This window comes from Malurus melanocephalus, unplaced genomic scaffold (genome assembly GCF_030028575.1).
Source record: "Malurus melanocephalus ecotype Western Australia unplaced genomic scaffold, MMel_1.1 scaffold_607, whole genome shotgun sequence".
NCBI classification, from domain to species: Eukaryota; Metazoa; Chordata; class Aves; order Passeriformes; family Maluridae; genus Malurus; species Malurus melanocephalus.
The window spans coordinates 365,176-383,252 of record NW_026623839.1 but is presented as its reverse complement, the minus strand read 5'-3'; the positions used below and the strand labels follow the sequence as shown (position 1 = coordinate 383,252).

At 43.9% G+C, this 18,077-nt stretch overlaps 2 protein-coding genes across 4 annotated transcripts in view; one reads left to right on the top strand and one right to left on the bottom strand.

Annotated features, from left to right (window-relative positions):
• Positions 1 to 22: 22 nt before the first annotated feature.
• Positions 23 to 11,177, top strand: LOC130583620 (interleukin-1 receptor-associated kinase-like 2). 3 transcript variants are annotated; one of them, XM_057383105.1, is made up of 13 exons: positions 23 to 249; positions 1,621 to 1,800; positions 3,560 to 3,724; positions 4,158 to 4,264; positions 5,628 to 5,795; positions 6,232 to 6,296; positions 6,983 to 7,097; positions 7,356 to 7,465; positions 7,846 to 8,041; positions 8,698 to 8,760; positions 9,736 to 9,936; positions 10,090 to 10,585; positions 10,894 to 11,177. In XM_057383105.1, exons 1-13 carry the CDS (start codon positions 72 to 74, stop codon positions 11,007 to 11,009), a joined length of 2,160 nt encoding a protein of 719 aa, XP_057239088.1. In that variant the 5' UTR covers positions 23 to 71; the 3' UTR covers positions 11,010 to 11,177. The 3 variants fall into 3 exon arrangements, with proteins under 3 accessions (XP_057239088.1, XP_057239086.1, XP_057239085.1); XM_057383103.1 differs by having other exon boundaries at positions 5,625 to 5,795; XM_057383102.1 differs by having other exon boundaries at positions 5,601 to 5,795.
• Positions 11,178 to 13,488: 2,311 nt separating this feature from the next.
• Positions 13,489 to 18,077, bottom strand: part of SEC13 (SEC13 homolog, nuclear pore and COPII coat complex component) — an 8,752-nt gene continuing 4,163 nt past the window's right edge. The window contains exons 3-9 of the mRNA XM_057383101.1: positions 17,956 to 18,071; positions 17,379 to 17,530; positions 16,531 to 16,664; positions 15,594 to 15,727; positions 15,003 to 15,123; positions 14,666 to 14,812; positions 13,489 to 14,346 (exon numbers count right to left, since the gene is read on the bottom strand). Coding sequence (XP_057239084.1) covers positions 14,236 to 14,346; positions 14,666 to 14,812; positions 15,003 to 15,123; positions 15,594 to 15,727; positions 16,531 to 16,664; positions 17,379 to 17,530; positions 17,956 to 18,071 — 915 coding nt within the window. The 3' untranslated portion in view covers positions 13,489 to 14,235. The remainder of the gene's footprint in view (positions 14,347 to 14,665; positions 14,813 to 15,002; positions 15,124 to 15,593; positions 15,728 to 16,530; positions 16,665 to 17,378; positions 17,531 to 17,955; positions 18,072 to 18,077) is intronic.

The following is an 18,077-nucleotide window of genomic DNA, read 5'->3' as shown; positions in this document are numbered from 1 at the left end:
CGGAGAAGGAGAATCTCAGCGAGAGAACCGGAGAGGTTCGTGCCTCAGCGCACCATGCGCGGCCGCTGCTGATGGGGACGAAGCGCTGTCCGGACAGGGACCCCGGGGCCATGGCCCTACAGCAGCAGCCGCTCGCCCTCCGAGGGGGCTCGGCCCCGGTGCTCTATATCCACAGCATGCCCGCCTGGGTGCTGGAGGACTTCTGCCAGAAGATGGACTGCTTGAGCGACTACGACTGGATGCGATTCGGTGAGGGGATGTGGGGCAGGTGGGCTCTGGGGACACGGGGACAGYGGGGACAGCAGGGGATGTGCTTTGGGACGGGCTGGAGGGTGCGGGATTCGGGGGCTCCGCGCTGTCCCGCACTCCTCCCAGCGCCCAGCAAAGCACATCCTGTAAACAGGGAATTCCCGGGCACCAGTCTGGTTTTGTTTTTCAAACAAAGGTGGAATTCCAGATTTCTGTGGTCCCTTGGCTTTTCCTGGTCAGCCAGGCTTCTTCCCTTCACTCTCTTCAATCTTTTGCAGTCCCCTCTGCAGTCACACTGTATCTCCTGCCTGTTTTCACAATGTCCCTCACATCTGTTCAGATGTTCTATTTTTATTTTCCTCTTTCCCTTCATATATATTGCCGCGTACTTTCTGCCCCTGTTTTTCTCAGTCCTGGCTGTGTACAGTCAGCAAGTACGCAAAATGTAGTCCCTGAGTTGTTTACTCTTTTTTCTGTATTCCAATGCAAACAATTCTAACCTGATTCTTTTTTTAGTCCTACCTTCCTTTATTTGATATGACTTCTCTAACTGTGTGCTAAATAAGCTCTTAGCCCAGTTAAACTTCCTGATGTAGGGTAGGGATTCATCTCTATTATCTTCAGATGCATAAAGCTGTATTTCTGACGTCCTTCCAAAGCCAGCCTTGGTGAGAACCCAGGAATCTTTGTCTCCACACAAACACCCCAGACCCCGAATTCTCCTTCAAACCCTCTGAGACCTCAGCTCTGGGGCTGTGTCTGTGAGCTGGGGCAGTGTGAGGGGAAGGGGGTTTTGTGTGGGTGAATGAAATGGGAACAATACAGCGGGGTGACCCCATGATTGGGAGTCAGGACACATTTTGTAGGGTCAGCTTTGGCACAGGATCTAAAACCAGCTGCATTTCCCTGATAGCTTTATCGGAGTGTAACTAACACCCAGGTGATTCAGTTGTTGTTTGGCTGAGCACAGCACAGGGATTTAGGAATATGAGTGAGAATGCAACTGCTCCACTGGCTGCTGTCTCCTGTTCGGGGAGAATCACCCCAGGAATTTAATCTCAACTTACTTTGAGGCAAAGTATTAAGGAGAAGAAAGATTACAGGGAAAATATGCTCAGAAGTGTGACTGGGTCTCCTTTTTCAGTGACTCTGATATAACAACTTTTTTTCCAGAATAGTTGAAGGAAGAGAAGGGATCTCTTGCTTTAGGAAGAGAATTTTCTTCATGTCCACAAAACTAATTTATTGTGATTCTTCCTTTTAAAGATAAGCAAATGCAAAAGCAAACTGTGTCTCACACCTTAGCTCACCCTGCTTGCCCTTGCTAGTTTTTCAAATTTCTAAACAGAAATATCCATTCTCTCTCACCAGCCTCTTATGTGATCACCGATCAAACCGAGCTCCGGAAAATCAAGTGCATGGAGAAGACGGGGATCAGCATCACGAGGGAGCTGATGTGGTGGTGGGGAGTGAGGCTGGCAACGGTGCAGCAGCTGCTGGATCTGCTGCAGGGGCTGCAGCTTTACCGAGCAGCTCAGGTCATCCTGGACTGTGAGTATCTGCCCTCCTCTCGTGGCTCTGTGCTGCTCACAGCATAAACCCCTCCTGGGACAGCTCCCGTGCCAGCTGGAGAAACTTCACAGCCTGGGTCACATTCGAAATTGCCTCTGCTGATTGGGATTTTCTGCTCTCTCAGCTGAAATTGGTGGTGGGAGGGAGGAGGTGACACAGGGGGACTCTCTGGTCCCTGCAGCTCATTGCTCCATCTTTGGAGTGCCCATCTTGGGCCCTTCAAGAAGTGCCAGGAGGACGGGCTGTGGCCAAAGCAGAGCTGTGCTTTTACACATCACACAGGGTTTCAGAGCACAGAGACTGCACAGAGGGTCCCTGCCCTTCAAACCTGGTCCTGTGGCATTGGATCACAACCTGAGCAACAGCATATTCCAGCTCCTGCCAGGATTGCTTCCAGTCCAAGAGCAGCTTCCAGCAGTTGGCCACGACAAAGGGACACAGCACAGACAAAACCAACCATGATCTGTGCAGGGAAACACTCACTGTGGCTCCTCTTGCTGGAGGTTTAGACAAATCTTTGAAGTCTTTACCTTCCATTTCTGCTTTTTTCTCTGTATCTGACCATGCTTACTCAGGTGATTCCTCCTGGACAGATACAGAGGATATGTTTTTTGTTCTGTTGGGCAGTTCAGAAAACAAAGTGGTCGTTACGTCACCATAATTCAATTCATTCCTACTTAAAGGAATCAGACACAGCACACAGGGACATCTTTTGCTGGCAAATTACTTCCCAAAGACTTCTACCTCCCTTCAACATTTTCTTGCACTCTCTAGACCCACTTCTGAATGTCCATAATGATGTTTTCTATGTCAGTGCTTTAGCTGCAGTGCTGCCCTGTTTGTCTGATGTGCAGGAAGTTGCAAAAGTCACGAAAAACCCTGAAAAGTAGGTTGAATAAGGGAAGTGCTTCTAGAAGTTCTGAGATTTCTATGTTAAATTGTGTGAGGAGGAAAAACAGAATACAGGAACTTGTCTGCAGAATACAGGGACTGTCTGTTTTGACTAAAGGCCCTCAGACTGAGAGCTGGTTTTAAAATCCTGTAAAATGAGGGATTTCCTAACATTCTGACACAGTAACAAAAATACCTGAGTGTTCTGTGTTTTAATTTTCAGAGCTAGTTTTGTGCATTCATAGGTGGCATTGAAGAAAGTGGATCTAAAGCCCAGAATATATAAATATTGTGCCATTATTGCTCTCCATGTCCTGCTGCTCCTCAGCTCCTGAACGTACCATGGTTCTCTCTCTTGGCTCCTCTCCACAGTTCACTGACTCATGGTTCACAAAGTAGCCCAGATTACACAAGGAGCACGGAGCTTTCTGCTTGTTCCAGGTGTCTGCAGCTTTGTTTGTACAAGTAAAGGAACTCAAAGCTGTTGTCTGATTCCAAATGCCAACAGAGACCTGGCACATTTGATTCTGAGATCACCAGATAAGACACAGAGCTGATAGAACAGCAGGACAAGAACCTCCATGTAATAATATTTGGGCTTTTTTTTTTCTCTGTATGAAAATAAAACATTAATTTTGATTTTTAAGGAAATGTTAAATGTATTGCTGCTAAAAGGTGCCAGATACAAAGAGAAGTTTAGAACTACAACCAGGAAAATGTTATCATGGAGCAGAAAGCCCTTATATCACCCCCAGTACACACTGGGCATTTGCAGCTGCTGGTCACTGTTAGAGCCAGATCCCATTTTCCCTGGTTATCTGCATCTCCCCTTTGCTCTGTTTTGAAGGGACATCAGCCTCGAACATCACCAGCCCTGAGAGAGAAGAGCCTGAGCCTCCCAAACAGATCATGTCTGTGCCTCCCCCAGAAGGCAAAAGGAGACAAAAAGAAACTGAGATGAGTTCATTGCCATCCCCAGACACCTCACACCCGGGAGCAGCCCCAGCAGGCAGTGAGTACAATCCTGAACTCTCCATTTGCTCTGACATGAAATAACCATAACCAAGGTGTGTTTATGGTCAGGAGAGTGGAATCCATACCCAGATTTCCAGCTGAGTGTTTGCCTTTCCCCTAGCACTGTCATCTCCTGTTTATTCCTGGCTTTAGCACCCAAACTCCTGCAAGAGCACAGGCACAGGAGCTCCATGGCCCAGCCAGGGCTGTGCACTCATCCTGCAAACCAGAGCCAGGAAGAGCTGCCTCTCCTCACACAGAATTTGTCTGACAGCTTGTCACAGATTATCCCTGGTCAGAAAATTAAACAAAATATCCCAGATCTTCATAATCCATAGACTTTTATAGTTACTCACAGGTTGTGTATATACAGGTTATATATATTTTATATATTATAAAAAGAAGGTGTGTTTTCAATGCTGTTATTTCAGGTGCTGTTTCTGAAGGATCTTTGTATTCCCTCCCTGCTCCACCGCCTCCCCCAAGAGACCTTTTGAACTCCCTGCAGTCCAACCCTCCTGTTTCATCAAGTGTGAAGGTAAATCCCTCTAGCACTTGCTGACTATAACAAGGAAAATTGCCTTTATAGCATTCTGTCTTTTTTCAGTTGAAGTTTATCCATTTACTTGTACAAAACTGATGTAATGAAAATGTGGGACTCGATTACAAAGGGTTTGACTGAATACAGTACTAATGCTTTGTTAGATTGCTTACAGTTTATATAATTTCTTTTGTCAGTGAAGGACTAGTGGGGGATAAATTGACAGTGTTACACACTGCATAGAAGGTGTAACACCCACAAGTAGCAGCTGAGTTTCACAGACTCTCACGTGTAGATTTTACAGAGGGGTTACCATTTCTGTGCCAGCTGGACAGGACATTATATACCAATGATCAGTCAGAACCACATTCCTGTTTTAGTTTCAGTTTATACTTAAAACGTGGTTTCTGCTCAAACCTGGGCTGATATTGAATTTAAGGCTTGTTGTCCAGAGCCTTGAAAATTGCAGGAGGAAGGTTCCATCACCTGTCTGAGCCCCTGTTCCAGTGCTTACCCATCTCAGTGGGGAAAATTCTCCTGATGTTCCTGATGATTTCAGAATGAGGGCTCCTTTTCCTTCCTCTCCACGTCTCTCTCATCTTTCAGTCAGTCTGGGTAGATCTGTGCTGTCCCTGGTCCCACATGGCTGTTCTTGGCTTGTTTTCTTTGGTTTATTTTGTTTGAGGCTTTAAACTCTTCCACAATAACGTGGTCCAGAAGCACCACCAGGAGAAAGGATTGACTCGGAGTGCAGTAGTTTCACAGTTTCTTTAGGTAAAGTTAGTGCTTTGTTTCCTCAAGCTGGGTGCACTTTAAGGTTGTGAAAGCTGCATGGGACTGTAATTATTGCTGGTGTTAGGACTTCCCACACTGGAAGCCACAAATGATTGTGCAACTGAGGCCAGATGGTTCCAAACTCGATACAGCAGATATGAGGTTTGTACCAGAGCATAAATACATCATAGGGGACCCCACTTTCTCATCCAGCTGTTTCTTAACATATAATCCAACTATAAAGATCAATATTTTTTATAACTCAGACTAACATCTCTTCACATAAATAAATGGACTTTTAAACAAAATTAAGTTTGTTTTCTGGGGAAGGTGGAAATGCAAGTTGGTAACTGATTTCAAGTGGCTTTTACTATGCAAAAGTTTTACATCAAGGCAGCTGTTACCTACACCCTAAGCAGTGATTGCACAGTACATTTCACAGTTTCGTTCAGCAATCACTTTGATTGCTTAAAACATGGAAAGGAAAATAGGACACTGAAAGAAAAAAAAAGCTTATGGATTATCATGAGATAAACTTGTTTATTCTACAAATGTGCAGCCCTGCAGCTCTTCTGCTCCCCAGCAGGAGACCATGGCTGATCTCCCCAGTGGGAGCCTCCTCTGGACCTCGAGGGAAATCTCCAGTGCCACAAACAGTTTCAGTGACAAGAACAGGATCTGTGAAGGTGCTTTTGCAGACATCTACAAAGGTCAGAGGAACAACATGGTGTATGTCATCAAAAGACTGAAAGAGGCAAGTACTGCACCTTTCTCTAGAGCAGGGGGTGTTWTTGGCATCTCTTGCCAGKTAGCAGTTATTGTTTCATATTGTGTGGGCAAARATCAGAATAACTGCACMAGAGGAGAGGKAAMATTGAAATGATGGAAATAATAAAACCTAGATTCAGAAAACACATGTGATAAATACTTTACTCATGTGAGTAGTTCCATTGGCTCTATCACAGGAGTGTCCTGCAGTGTGGGTGTCTGTTTGATGAGTGGATTGGGGGTGTCTTTATGTTCCTTTTCTTTCTAATTCTCAGTTAACTGTTGCCTTTGACTTAATGCTGCCATCAGTGGCACTTGCCTGTTTCCTACACTAGCTGATCATCCAGACACTACCAGATCTGTATAAATGCAGAATCCTAGTAATTACTAATGACATTCTCTTGCACGTTTTTATTTTTCAGCTGGAATGCACGAGTCCAAATTCCACACAGAGGTTCTTCCATACAGAAGTGCAGATTTGCTTTCGGTGAGTGTGTCTTTCAGAGGCACTGCTGCATGTCCCACCTGGGGCTGCTGCTGGGTGTTCATCAGCCCTGGGTGTCTGCTCCAGGAACAGTTCTGGGCAAGCAGGATGGTGTCTGTGGCTACTGCTGGGTGTTAACCCTGGGTACCTGTTCCAGGCACAGTTCTGGGCTGGGGCACTGCTGTGAGGAGCCCTGGGCAAGCAGAATTGTGCCTGTGGCTACTGCTGGATGTTCATCAACACTGGTACCTGCTCCAGGCACAGTTCTGGGCTGGGGCATTGCCTGTGAGGAGCCCTGGGCAAGCAGCACGGTGCCTGTGGCTACTGCTGGGTGTTAACACTGGGTACCTGCTCCAGGCACAGTTCTGGGCTCGGGCACTGCCTCAGGAGCCCTGGGCAAGCAGGATGGTGCCTGTGGCTACTGCTGCTCCTGGCTGAGCTGGCACAGCCCCTCTGCAGCCTTGGCATGGGGAGGGTGCAGTGCCCACCCTGAACCCCTCCTGCAGCTCAGGGGGCTCTTGCTGTGTCAGCCTTTGGCCATCTCCTGCCTGGACCAGGCTGTGCTTCCATTTGTGTTTCCAGCACACCATTCCATCCCACTTGCCTTGAATTTAGGAACTTACTCCAGGAATGTATTTTTTTGTATTGCTTTTACTTCATTTGCAAATCACTGCTGTCTGTGCCTGCAGGTGCTGTCACATCAACATTCTGCAGCTGCTGGGGTTCTCTGTGGAAAGTGGATTGCACTGCCTGGTGTATCCATACCTGCCCAATGGCTCCCTGCAAAATAAACTTCAGTGCCAKGTAAGCAATAATCTGGGACTGGCAYCTGCCTGGGATTGAAATCCYCTTCTGGARTGACATGARAAACAATKGCATCTCTTTGATTTCTGAGAAACAGCCAGAAAAAAACGGTGCTGAAGTGCCTTGGCTGCAAACAGAAAGGCATCACATCTCCYAGAGTTTGRTTGGGACTTGGSCYAAGYCTTTGGTTTTCTAAACTACCAATGTCTTACAGTGTTTTATTCTATTAATTAYCAATTTTTCCTCCTTYCCTTGCAGGATGATTCTGCTCCACTGACATGGGAGACACGRATTAGCATTTCTATAGGAGTCATCAGAGCAGTGGAGTATTTGCATAATTTTGGAATTCTTCATGGGAATATCAAAAGGTGAGGSCTTTGGCATATCTGCACTTCCTTGGTAGTTCAAGGATTTRTTTAACAGTCATGGCYAAAATTTATGCAATTTGGAAATCCATTTTCAGTGTTTTCTGCTGTCCCTTGTTTTGTACTGCCTTTACCCTTTTTTTGTTTAACCTAAATKACAKTTCTCTCTTTCCTAAACGATGGAAGTATATWCCTTTGAAGTAATTTTTGAGTGCTKGTTTTTYCCCTTCTTGCTTTTTMACATGCTTTATCCTTTCACTCCTATGTGGCAGGCCAAATGCTGGACAGTTTCACTGCTTAACTTTAAAAGTATAAAACTAATTTTTTGCCTCAAGATAAAGTAATGATTTGCCAATATTGTTATCTGTCTGTCATTATCACAGCTCAAATGTCTTGTTGGATGAAAACTTCACAGCAAAGCTTGGGCATTCTGGCCTGCGATTGCATTCTTGTGATAAAAAATCAGAATATGCCGTGATGAAAACCAAAGTCCTGCAAGCATCTCTTACTTACTTGCCTGAAGATTTCATCAGACACGGGCAGTTAACAGAGAAAGTGGATATCTTTGGCTGTGGTGTGGTACGTTGCCTTTTTTGCCTGCTCTGTTCCATTTTTTGGTGCTTCCAGACAAGAAATTGAATATAAGAGTAAGTGCCTCATATGGTCATTTTGTTGGCAATTTCAGATTATAGTTGCTGGCTCTATAATGTGCTGAAATCCTGGTTTTAACATACCATACCAAATATGTCTCAGTTTGTGGCAAAAGGTGGTGAATCTTTTGAACAAGGGAAAAGTGTTTTTTATTATAAATAAAATATTACTGCTGATGGTTTAAAGCAAATCAGATGCTCAGAATTCTTGCAGACTCATCACATGAAATGCTACAAACATCACCCGTTCATTTGTAATTTCAGCTGAAATAATTGACAGTCTGTGATGTCACTTCCAATTAAATAGGAATTTAGTCTGTTCAGTGTGATTTCTAATCTACATTTGGCTTTACTTCCTTCTCATTCTTTGTTTCAGCAATACCTGTTGTACTATAAAATCTGTCTCTGGAGGTGCATCTAAAGCACCAGATAAATGCTCTGAGCTGGCACTGTTAAGCTATCTGAAGTGAAAATGTAATATCAAAATGTATTGAAAGTTCAACATTTCTTTAGTTAAAAAACGTATTTTTTAAAATCATAGTTTATTGTGAACAAATTGTTTTATCTTTCAAATACAATTTCCAGATCTTAGCAGAGATACTGACAGGGATTAAGGCGCTGGATGAGGACAGAAACCCAATTTACCTGGTAAGAAAATGCAGCAGTAATGAACACCAGTATGAATGAAGGGGGTTGCTGGCATAAAAATAATTAAAATTTTACTTAAATGAATTTGCTATTTGCTGTCTGCTGTACMTGTCCTGCAGAAGGGCTGTTCAGGAGTCATACCCTGGTTCCAGCAGATATTCCCACTTCACTTACCACACTCATGATGCTGGCCTGAGTGTTTTAGCAGAAATCCAAAATAAATAAATACTGAAGAGCTGAGGCTTTGTGCTGAAATGCTGCTGCATGTTTCCTGTGTGCAGGAAGAGGTGGTGTGAGCCACAGTGAATGGGGAATGGGTAGGTGAGAGCTGTAGCTGCTGATCAGAATATTCTGTTCATCAGGGGTTTGTGTGGTGCCCATCCCTGCAGCTGCTACCATGGCCAGTGTCCTGAGGTTAGAGCTGCACTCACCACTTCACAAACAATCCCAACAGCCAGGCTCACTGAGTGTATTAAAACATCTGTAGAGATGCAGATGTTCCACCTGCATTCCTTCTAAGGGAAGCACTCCTGGTTTCTCATCTGCTGAGGCTTGGTGGGCACAACAGCAGTGTTCTCACTGTTTGCAAACAATTCAGAGTGGTCCAGAAAATCAAAGATCCTGTGTTCCTCATTTCTTTAATGTGTGTTATTAAGGCCTCTGTAAGAATGCTGTTCTACAGTGTTGGCTTTTTTCAYTCCTATATAAATGAGCACAAGCCAAGAAGAGCTGGCTCTGCTTTAGGGAATTTGACATTGGACACATGCAAAGAAAGCCCCTGGCCTTTTTCTCTGCTGTGAAAACAAACATTTCAGTCCATTCATGAATGGAAATTATGGAAACTTTTCTGTCTGTGAACCAGACATTGAGGAGCTCTAATGAYAAATACACAACAGTACTGATTCTCAGAGAGTCTGACAAAAATCAATGCTTGTGTTAATTGTCTTGACTAACACATCTCCTTCCATTGAACAGAAAGATATGATTGCCGATGAAATCCAAACAGCAAAAGAAAACTCACACTCCAAAGTAAAAAATTTGGAAAAACTGGCTGCCAAGGAAATCTGTTGCAAATACCTGGACAGAAAAGCAGGACATTTGCCCGAAGAGGTGGCTGTTGATTTTGCATCAGCCATCTGCCTTTGCCTGAGAAAGAAGAATTCTAACATAGCAGAGGTAATATTTTAAATATTTGGCCAAGATTTTAGTCTCCTTGTCACTGAGGTCAAAAGCTACAACATTTTTGTCTTGCTTATTTTTGTGTTGACATAGAAGAATATGTGTAAGCAGGAATTACTATGCATTCATGGATTTAATTGTTAAAAACAGGTACTTGAAATGATGGAAATGGCTGAAAACAAGTTAAAAGAGCATTATCTCTGTGGAAGCAGCACTTCTGGATTCTCCATGAACACTCCAGAAGAAACGGATGATGAGACAGCCAGTGTGAGCGTGGATGTTGCCTGTGCAGGGGGGAGTCAGGAGAGCAGGCAGGGAGCAGTCCTGGCTGGTGGCACTGTCCCCTCGATGGCACCTGACACCTATGGGGACATGTCACGGGTCCCCTGTGAGTCAGATGAGTCCAGCAGCTTCACATGGAATCCTCCAGAAAAATGCCCAGAGCAGTTCTCCAGCCTCAGCTGGAGCAGTTCAGAGCGAGTGGCAGCCTCTGATTGCAGGAGCAAGCAGGAAAAGGCCCCGCAGGGAGTGCAGGACACAAAGGTGACACGTGCCAGAGGTGATGGCATCCTGGGGACAGCAGGGGCTGCACAGGGCTCCTGCCCACAGGCAAACACAGACCTGGACTCTGCGTGTGCTTCACAAGGTAAAAGTGCCCTCATCTTACAACAGCAGGGACGAGTTACTCTGTCCTCCACAACTGCTTGGGTTCCTCTTCCTAGCTGTAAACACATTGCAGTAAATCTTTCATCTTTGGTTATAAATTCATTAATAAATCTACAAAACATTTTATAGTTTTCTATCAGATTTCTTTTCCTAAGCCCATTTTTTGTTAGGTTGGTTGCTTGCTTGCTTTCTTAAAATTTAAAATTACCAATTCCTTAGACAATAGATGGATTTTTTTTTTCTCAGTATTTGGGGTATTTCTCAGTATTTTTTTTTTTTGTTTTTCAGCCTTAGCCAGAGAGACATCTTGGAAAATACAGATAAATGATCAAAAGAAGAAGCTCATGGAAAATATTTTGCTGTATGAAGAAGACAAGTTAAACAGTTCTGAACTTTTTGAATAATAAATTGGATGGATTTATTAGCAGTGGCCAGCTCAAAAGAAGAAATAAGGATCGTCTCTACATTAGAAAGATGGTAATGTGTACCTTTCATGTAAAATTAGGTAGCAGATTTGGATCAGGAGTATTAGCCCTGACTGAAGGAAACAAAAGCATCACATGGAGAAGCAGCAGAAAATACCTGTTAATAGCAGATTAAAGCACAGTCCTTCTCTGTMCACAGAAATGCCTTCTGCCCTTTCATCTGCAGTATGAGAAGAAATGGCAAACTCAGGTGCCAGAATAATTTATGATCATTTGCAGTGTTTCAGGAAGCAGCTGTTTGTCCCATTAAACTCCARCCCCAGTGCTGCTGAGCAAACCCTGAGCAGTGGCCAGGCAGGAATGCCCTGTGTTGTGTCCCTTTGGGAGCAGAGACATCAATCCTCAGTCACTGGGGAGGATTTCCAGTGCCTCTCCCATTTCATGGAATCTGAGTCCATGCACTCAAAACGCTGCATTGCCAGAGAGGGGCATTTTTGTGCCAGTTCTCAGATGTTGTGCACGGCTTCATCTCAGTTTGAATTGCACTGACCACAGGTGTAAGTAAATAATTTCAGTCCCTTTCCTGTACTCTCTGAGCTCCTCTCTCACATACACATGATGCCATTTAAGTTCAGCCTTTCAGTTCCCTCTGGGGAGCTCTAAGATGGTGTTTAAYACTTCACAGGAGTACTTCTGGGAATTACTTATTTCTAAGTGTCCTTTACATGTTAATTTTTCTCAATGTGTTTCACATGGTAACGTGTATATTTTGGATTAGGGAAGAGATTTTAATTTAAAATAGCTTTGATTTTTAATAGGATGCCTGAAGTATACTTGGTTGTATTTATTTTGRCAATGGGTCAAATATAAGCTAGTAAAGGGTTCCACACTCAGGTGTTCTCAGAGGAATCCTTGTGGGCATCCCTTGGCTCACCCAGCAGTAGCAGCCTTGGGCTCAGCCTCAGGGGTCACATGCAAAAGGAAAAATGGAAGTTAGTATGCTGGCATATTTATGATCAGGTGAAAGCCCCCTTAAGAAAGTGCCACTTTGGTTTTACTATTGCTAGCATATACTTTACTCATTTGCAGTTAGGGAAATATAGGTTTATTATAAACCAAAAGAACTATCAGAGTATGTAGCTCACCTTACAAAGAGGTGACTGCTGCCTCCTGAGCACAGGGAACAGGCCTGATGTGCAGAAATGGCTGCAATTCACAGAGCAGTTCAGGGAACAACAACAAATTAACTAWGTGTAATTACTTTTGTTGGAATTATGTAATAGTATATTTTCCTAGCTTTACACAAAGGCCTCACGCCTTTTATTTTTGTACAGTTCATTGTATGTATTATTATGAGCAAGTAAAAGTATTTTAACTAAAGACCCAAGTACTGGAATTATCTATGCATTTTTCAAATTATTCTCTACACTAAAAACTGGTAAAAATCCTTAATCATGTGGCTTGGATACTTGTCTGTGTATTCACCAATGTCAGTTTTTTAATTTTACCAGAATCAAACCAGGATAACATTAGTACTGACATAAAGWATATTGTGTATTCAGATTGGTCAATAACTGCTTAATTCTACAGGAGATTTAATTGAGATACTTTATGCTGCTGAAATGTACTATTCTTTGTTTCTCATGGGTATGTTCTCAGAAACCATGGTCAAAACATCGTTTCTCCTCCAGGAAGGAGTGCACGTGGACACACCACAGAACTGTATGGGAAACCTCAGAGTTTTAAACAGAGAAATGGAATCTGTACATTCTGTTTCACACAAGTGCTTTAGAGGTTTTGGTCTCCTGTAGTCACCAAATAGAATTGTTATTCTTTGCCTCTGTTAGTTTTAAAATATTCTGAGGTGATATGGGTGGTCTTACAGCCTTACATATTCAACATAACATACATAAGCCATTGTGTGGTCTTACATTAACACTGTTACATAACTTGGCCATTCAGAAGCCAGTTTATATATTCATTACCATTTATGAATAGCTTTGTGAATAAAGAACTGAAAAGTTCCTTTCTTTTTAGCCTGTTTTTTCATGATTTATGGCACAGGGCGGGAGGGGCGTGGCCCGGACTGAGCTCTCCGGGCACCGCTCTCCCTTTTCCTGCACTTCTCAGAGAACAGACAAACGTTGGCTTTAAAAATAACTGCCCAGTGTATGAATGGGCTCACATCCTTCTTTCTTCCCTTACAATGAGTAAAGCTGTGAGACCAGAAAAGAGAAGCTGGCACTGCTTCTGTTCTCCTGAGCCAAGATAAAAGGAAGAGCCACGGCTTTGTAGAGCCCAGTCTTGATGAACTATTACAGGAAAAAAACCCTCCAAAAAAAACAAGYTCTTGCAAAGCTAATTCCATGGATRGGAGGACAAGGACTGGCTTACCTGAAGACAAACTGCAGATTGCCTTGATCAGACCCCTGTGAAAAGATTATTTAATACAACACACCAGGTTTTAACCAATAGGACTTTATTCTGTTGGTATCTCAACAAAAAAATCCAAACTGATGTACAGTACAGAAGTGTGACTAAAAAAAATAAATCTTCAAACCATGGTTTGATTTTTCATTAGTTAAATAACCAAGTCTGAGATTACTGTAAAGCAGAAGACATGCATTCCACTACTCCTTTTCATCTTCAAGAAAGCCAAGAGCCTTTCACCTGCCCAAGCACCTCATTTGCAGGAAGCTGTAAATACGATGGCACTATTACTAGCAGGACTAGCCAGCACACTGCCAGCTCACCCAGCACTCCACCAGCCCTTCCCCTCACCTGAAACAAAGTTCTGGCCTTTGAAGGCACTGAGTATTTGTCACCTTGCATAAAGGAGTTCACACCTCATCATTRTAACAGCTGCCTTCTGTTCTGCTCAAGGGCTTGAGCTCTGACCACAGCACATCCAATCAAATTTGATCCCTAAACCAGAAAAGCAGGGTATAATTCCTACAGTATCAAGGAGTAGTATCAGGCACAGTACTTGGCTATACTGTTTACCTCAAATTTAAGGGAATGTCAATTAAGGCTGATTATCAACATATTTTAGCCTCCCAGTACTAGTTTTAGAGTGCTCATAAAATTGGATAATTGTTTCCCATGTTCATGTCCAGTTTAGATAAAATCAGTTCTCATCTGGCTCAAGAAACATTGCAAATCAGGGACAGTGATCACTTGCTGCAGCTGAGTATTCCATGGTGTGTCACTGCTCGTTTTGCTGCCCTTCTGTCACAGCAGMCACTCCTCCCTGGCCCTTGTTGACATCACTGATACACGCCCACAGTCCGTCCACCGACTCCTTCCACAGAGTCACCTCAAAAACAGAGCAGGAACAACTGTCAGCTTTAAACACATCCTGTTTCCCCTTTCCTAGTAGCTACCATAGCACAGGTTTGGTGACAGCCTGCAGTCATATTCAGCCTGCATTTCTGCCCTCCAATAAGGACACAGAATGCAGTGCAARTACTTTTCCAAAGGTTAGAGTCTTCCTGCCCTCTTGATCAATCAGAAGAAGATATGTCCCCATTTCAGCACAGGACACCCTATGAAAACCTTGTGTTAAACAAGTGCCAACAGCCTGTCTCATCTCCTTTGGAAACAGGGCACACAGGGGTAAAGGCAGCAGTACTCACTTTGTTGTCTCCTCCAGACACYGCAAGGATATTGGCAGTGATGGACCAGCTCACGTGCCAGACAACATCATTGAACTTGTGCAGCAGCTTTGGTGACCACGAGTTTCCAGAGGCATCATCACATGTCCAGATAAACACTCGGCCATCCTGCAAAAACACAGGGACCAGTTGGCTGGGCACAGGAAACACTGCCCTGCTTTGTCCTAGGAGCTACACTCAGAGATCACAGCTCTGATACCACCCCTTGATGTCTGCACAGATTTGTGCTCMACACAGCAAGGGGGCTGTTTCCTCGCTATGTGTAAAGGCAAGGCAGGAGCCTTTATAAATAGCTCACCTGTGAGCAGCTGGCAATGGTGCTGGTTGGCAAACCTATGGATGGAGCCCAGGCCACATCTCGCACCCAGTCACTGTGAGCCTCCAGCTTCTGCTCCTCTTTCCACTGACCATCTTCTTCCCTGGAAACACAATCATAGAGTCACAAGGGGAGTGGCAGCATTTCTCATTCCCTGCCTAGACAGGCTTTGGATTGTAGCTTTCAGACACCTTGTTCATCCAGAAAATACAAAGCACAAGTGTTCCCCACTTCTCCAAAAATCCCTGTGGCTTGAACGGACAAAATCCCTTCCCAGGGACAGAAAGCAGCACAGGCAAAGAGTAACCTTTGGTTACTGTCAGAAATCTGCTATTGCCCAAGTGACAGTGGTAATCAAAGACCATTAGAAAGCTACTCTCAGAAACAGGGCTGGCATAAACTGAAAGAACCATGGGAGATATTGCACATCACTAAGTTTCCATTTTTAAAACGCTTCTCTAAAACACTAATTCAAAGATGATACAACAGGGATGCTCAAAATATTACTTGAGATACTAACAGGGACACTCAAAGCCTGGAGTGTCAGGTTTTATCTGGCGACAGGGCACTTACTTCCAGATCTTGACCAAGTTGTCACAGCCACCAGATGCAAATCTTTTGATGTAGTTTGGCTTTTGACTGGAGGGTTGTTCTATAAGACTGCCTGGTACAACAGCAGGAGCCCAGCTAACTGCATTACATCCAATCTAGTAAATGAAAAACATCACTATTAAAAATTGYTAACTTTAATAAAATAAACAGATAAAGGCTGCTGGGGGGGGAGAGTGAAGAACACGTAGCATACTCTCTACTGGGAGTGGGGAATAAGCCTATGTCAGAAAAACTGAAGTCTTGCACAATGCTGGATGAGTGTCGGATGAATTAAAAATCCAGACACAATCTAGTCTCACYAAGGCACTTACTCAGAAAGCCTGAGGTAGCTAAGGATATTTGCACATAAAATTGTTCATCCTGGAGGTGTAAATAGTGGAGACAAAGATGGAAACTGCAAGGACACAAGGCATACACAGTTGCTAAGATTTGGGAATAGAGGAGTAGAAGGAACCTTTGGTCCTGAGCCAAATTTCCTTCTATTGGGGGCCACTGCCATTAGCTTACTAAGTTCTGCTTAAACAAAAACATCCAATAATTTTAGGAAAAAGAGGAGTCCTGCGGTTTTTCCAGCATGTTTATTCACCTGGTGTAGGCATTCTTAGGACCAAGGCTATTTCTTACCAGCTAACTTTCAGCACTGTGTTTAACAGTAACATCCAATTAACAGGCATTACCAGTGCTGTTTGGTGAACTTCATTTGTCTTAATTCCACTTCATTTTAGAGACTACAAAGTATACCTGCCTACTCTGGATGAATTGAAAGTAATTCTTGGTTCTGGATGTTTCACAGTTCCACTGTATTTCAGTATTTATCTAGTCAAGTCTCTRAGGCATCACCTTGGTGTTATTTGTRGCTCTGGGAGTTCTGGGATACWACCAGAAGGACCAGACTCACCGTGTGTGCATTGCTGATCTTTTTGACTTCCCACTGCCCATCACCCGTGTAGCTCAGCAAGGAAATGGCCCCATCAGAGCTCCCACAGGCCAGGATCAGTCCATAGTCGTGTGGTGCCCAGCAGACAGAATTCACTGGGAAGGGTGAGACAGACCAGATTACAGCACAGAGACTACCTAGAGCTGACTGACCAATTCACTCACTGGTAYCAGGGGCACAGACACCAAAAGCAAGTGACTTTGAAAGCTGAGAATATCTCAGAAAAAGCCCATCAATTAGCATTGTTCCTGAATGACAGAGAACTGCCTTTATTTTTGGCACCCTATTAGAATGAGAACACCAAGCTAGCACTCTTAATGAGGTTAAAAACTCCTAACAACAGCAAGGAGCATCACTGATTACAACATGAGCTGAATGGCATGCAGAGGATTTTAAATCTAGATCAGTAACCCAACAAAGCTGGGAACTTCACATCTGCTTTGGRAGGGCAAATCATCTGAACACAACAGTTTCCATTTCAAAACAAAATACAGCATGATAAATTCAGTTTTTCTTACTGGARACACTGTATTTTCCTCAAGAATTCATTTGCCTGCCATCTTTACCTGAAAGCTGATTTATTTGTATAACAACAACTACAGAAACACAGTGTGCATCAGTACAGTGGGTTATCCAGCAATATGACCTTAGGAAAATATCCTGTTAGTGCTAAGCAGATTTACTTTCTCTTCAGATTTTACCTTTTCTGCTTGACAGAGGCTTTCTTCCTAAACACTGACACATTTATTCCAACCTTACCCAACCCCCCCATCTCTCCAGTCTCCCTTCCCAGCTCCACACTCCCATACCTGAGGAATCATGTCCCGTGTACTCGTAGGTCTTTTCCCAAGTGCCATTTTCTTCCTTCCAGATAATAACCTTCCTGTCATAGGAACAGGAAGCCAAGATGTTCCCATACATAGGATGAGCCCAGGCAACCTGCCACACGGGACCTTCGTGCCTGCAAGAAACAACATCATTTGGAAATGCTGAGAGAAACCCCTTCCACTGCAGCTGCCTCGCAGCAGCATCACTGCTGTTCTGGGACAGGTTAGAGCCCCAACATGAGCAATGGGTAAAGCCAGGATGGCAGTGTTAGTGCCCTGACACAGGGCTCTCACCATCATAGAAAACAATTCCAAATGTTTATTCTGTATCAGTACATTTCACTTGTTGAAAATCACAGGTGTAAAGCACTAAATGAATGACCAAGACCCAGAATGTTTCCCACTAAGGCTCTGTCTCTGCCCCAGCTCTAAATTGTTCAGCACAATCCTGGAGCAGTTCACCCTGGAAYTCAACCTGCACTTTGTGCTGCCCAAGGGCAAAAGCATAAAGCATTGAGATTAAACTCTCCTGTYCCATGACAGGTGAGTGCCATCTCACCCCCTCAGGTCTGCAATGAGGATCTGCCCTCCGTTCCGGACGTCGAAGATCTTCACGGATCGGTCAGAGGAGCAGGTGGCCAGGCGTGTGCCGTAATAATCCATCTGTGCATCGTGCTGCAA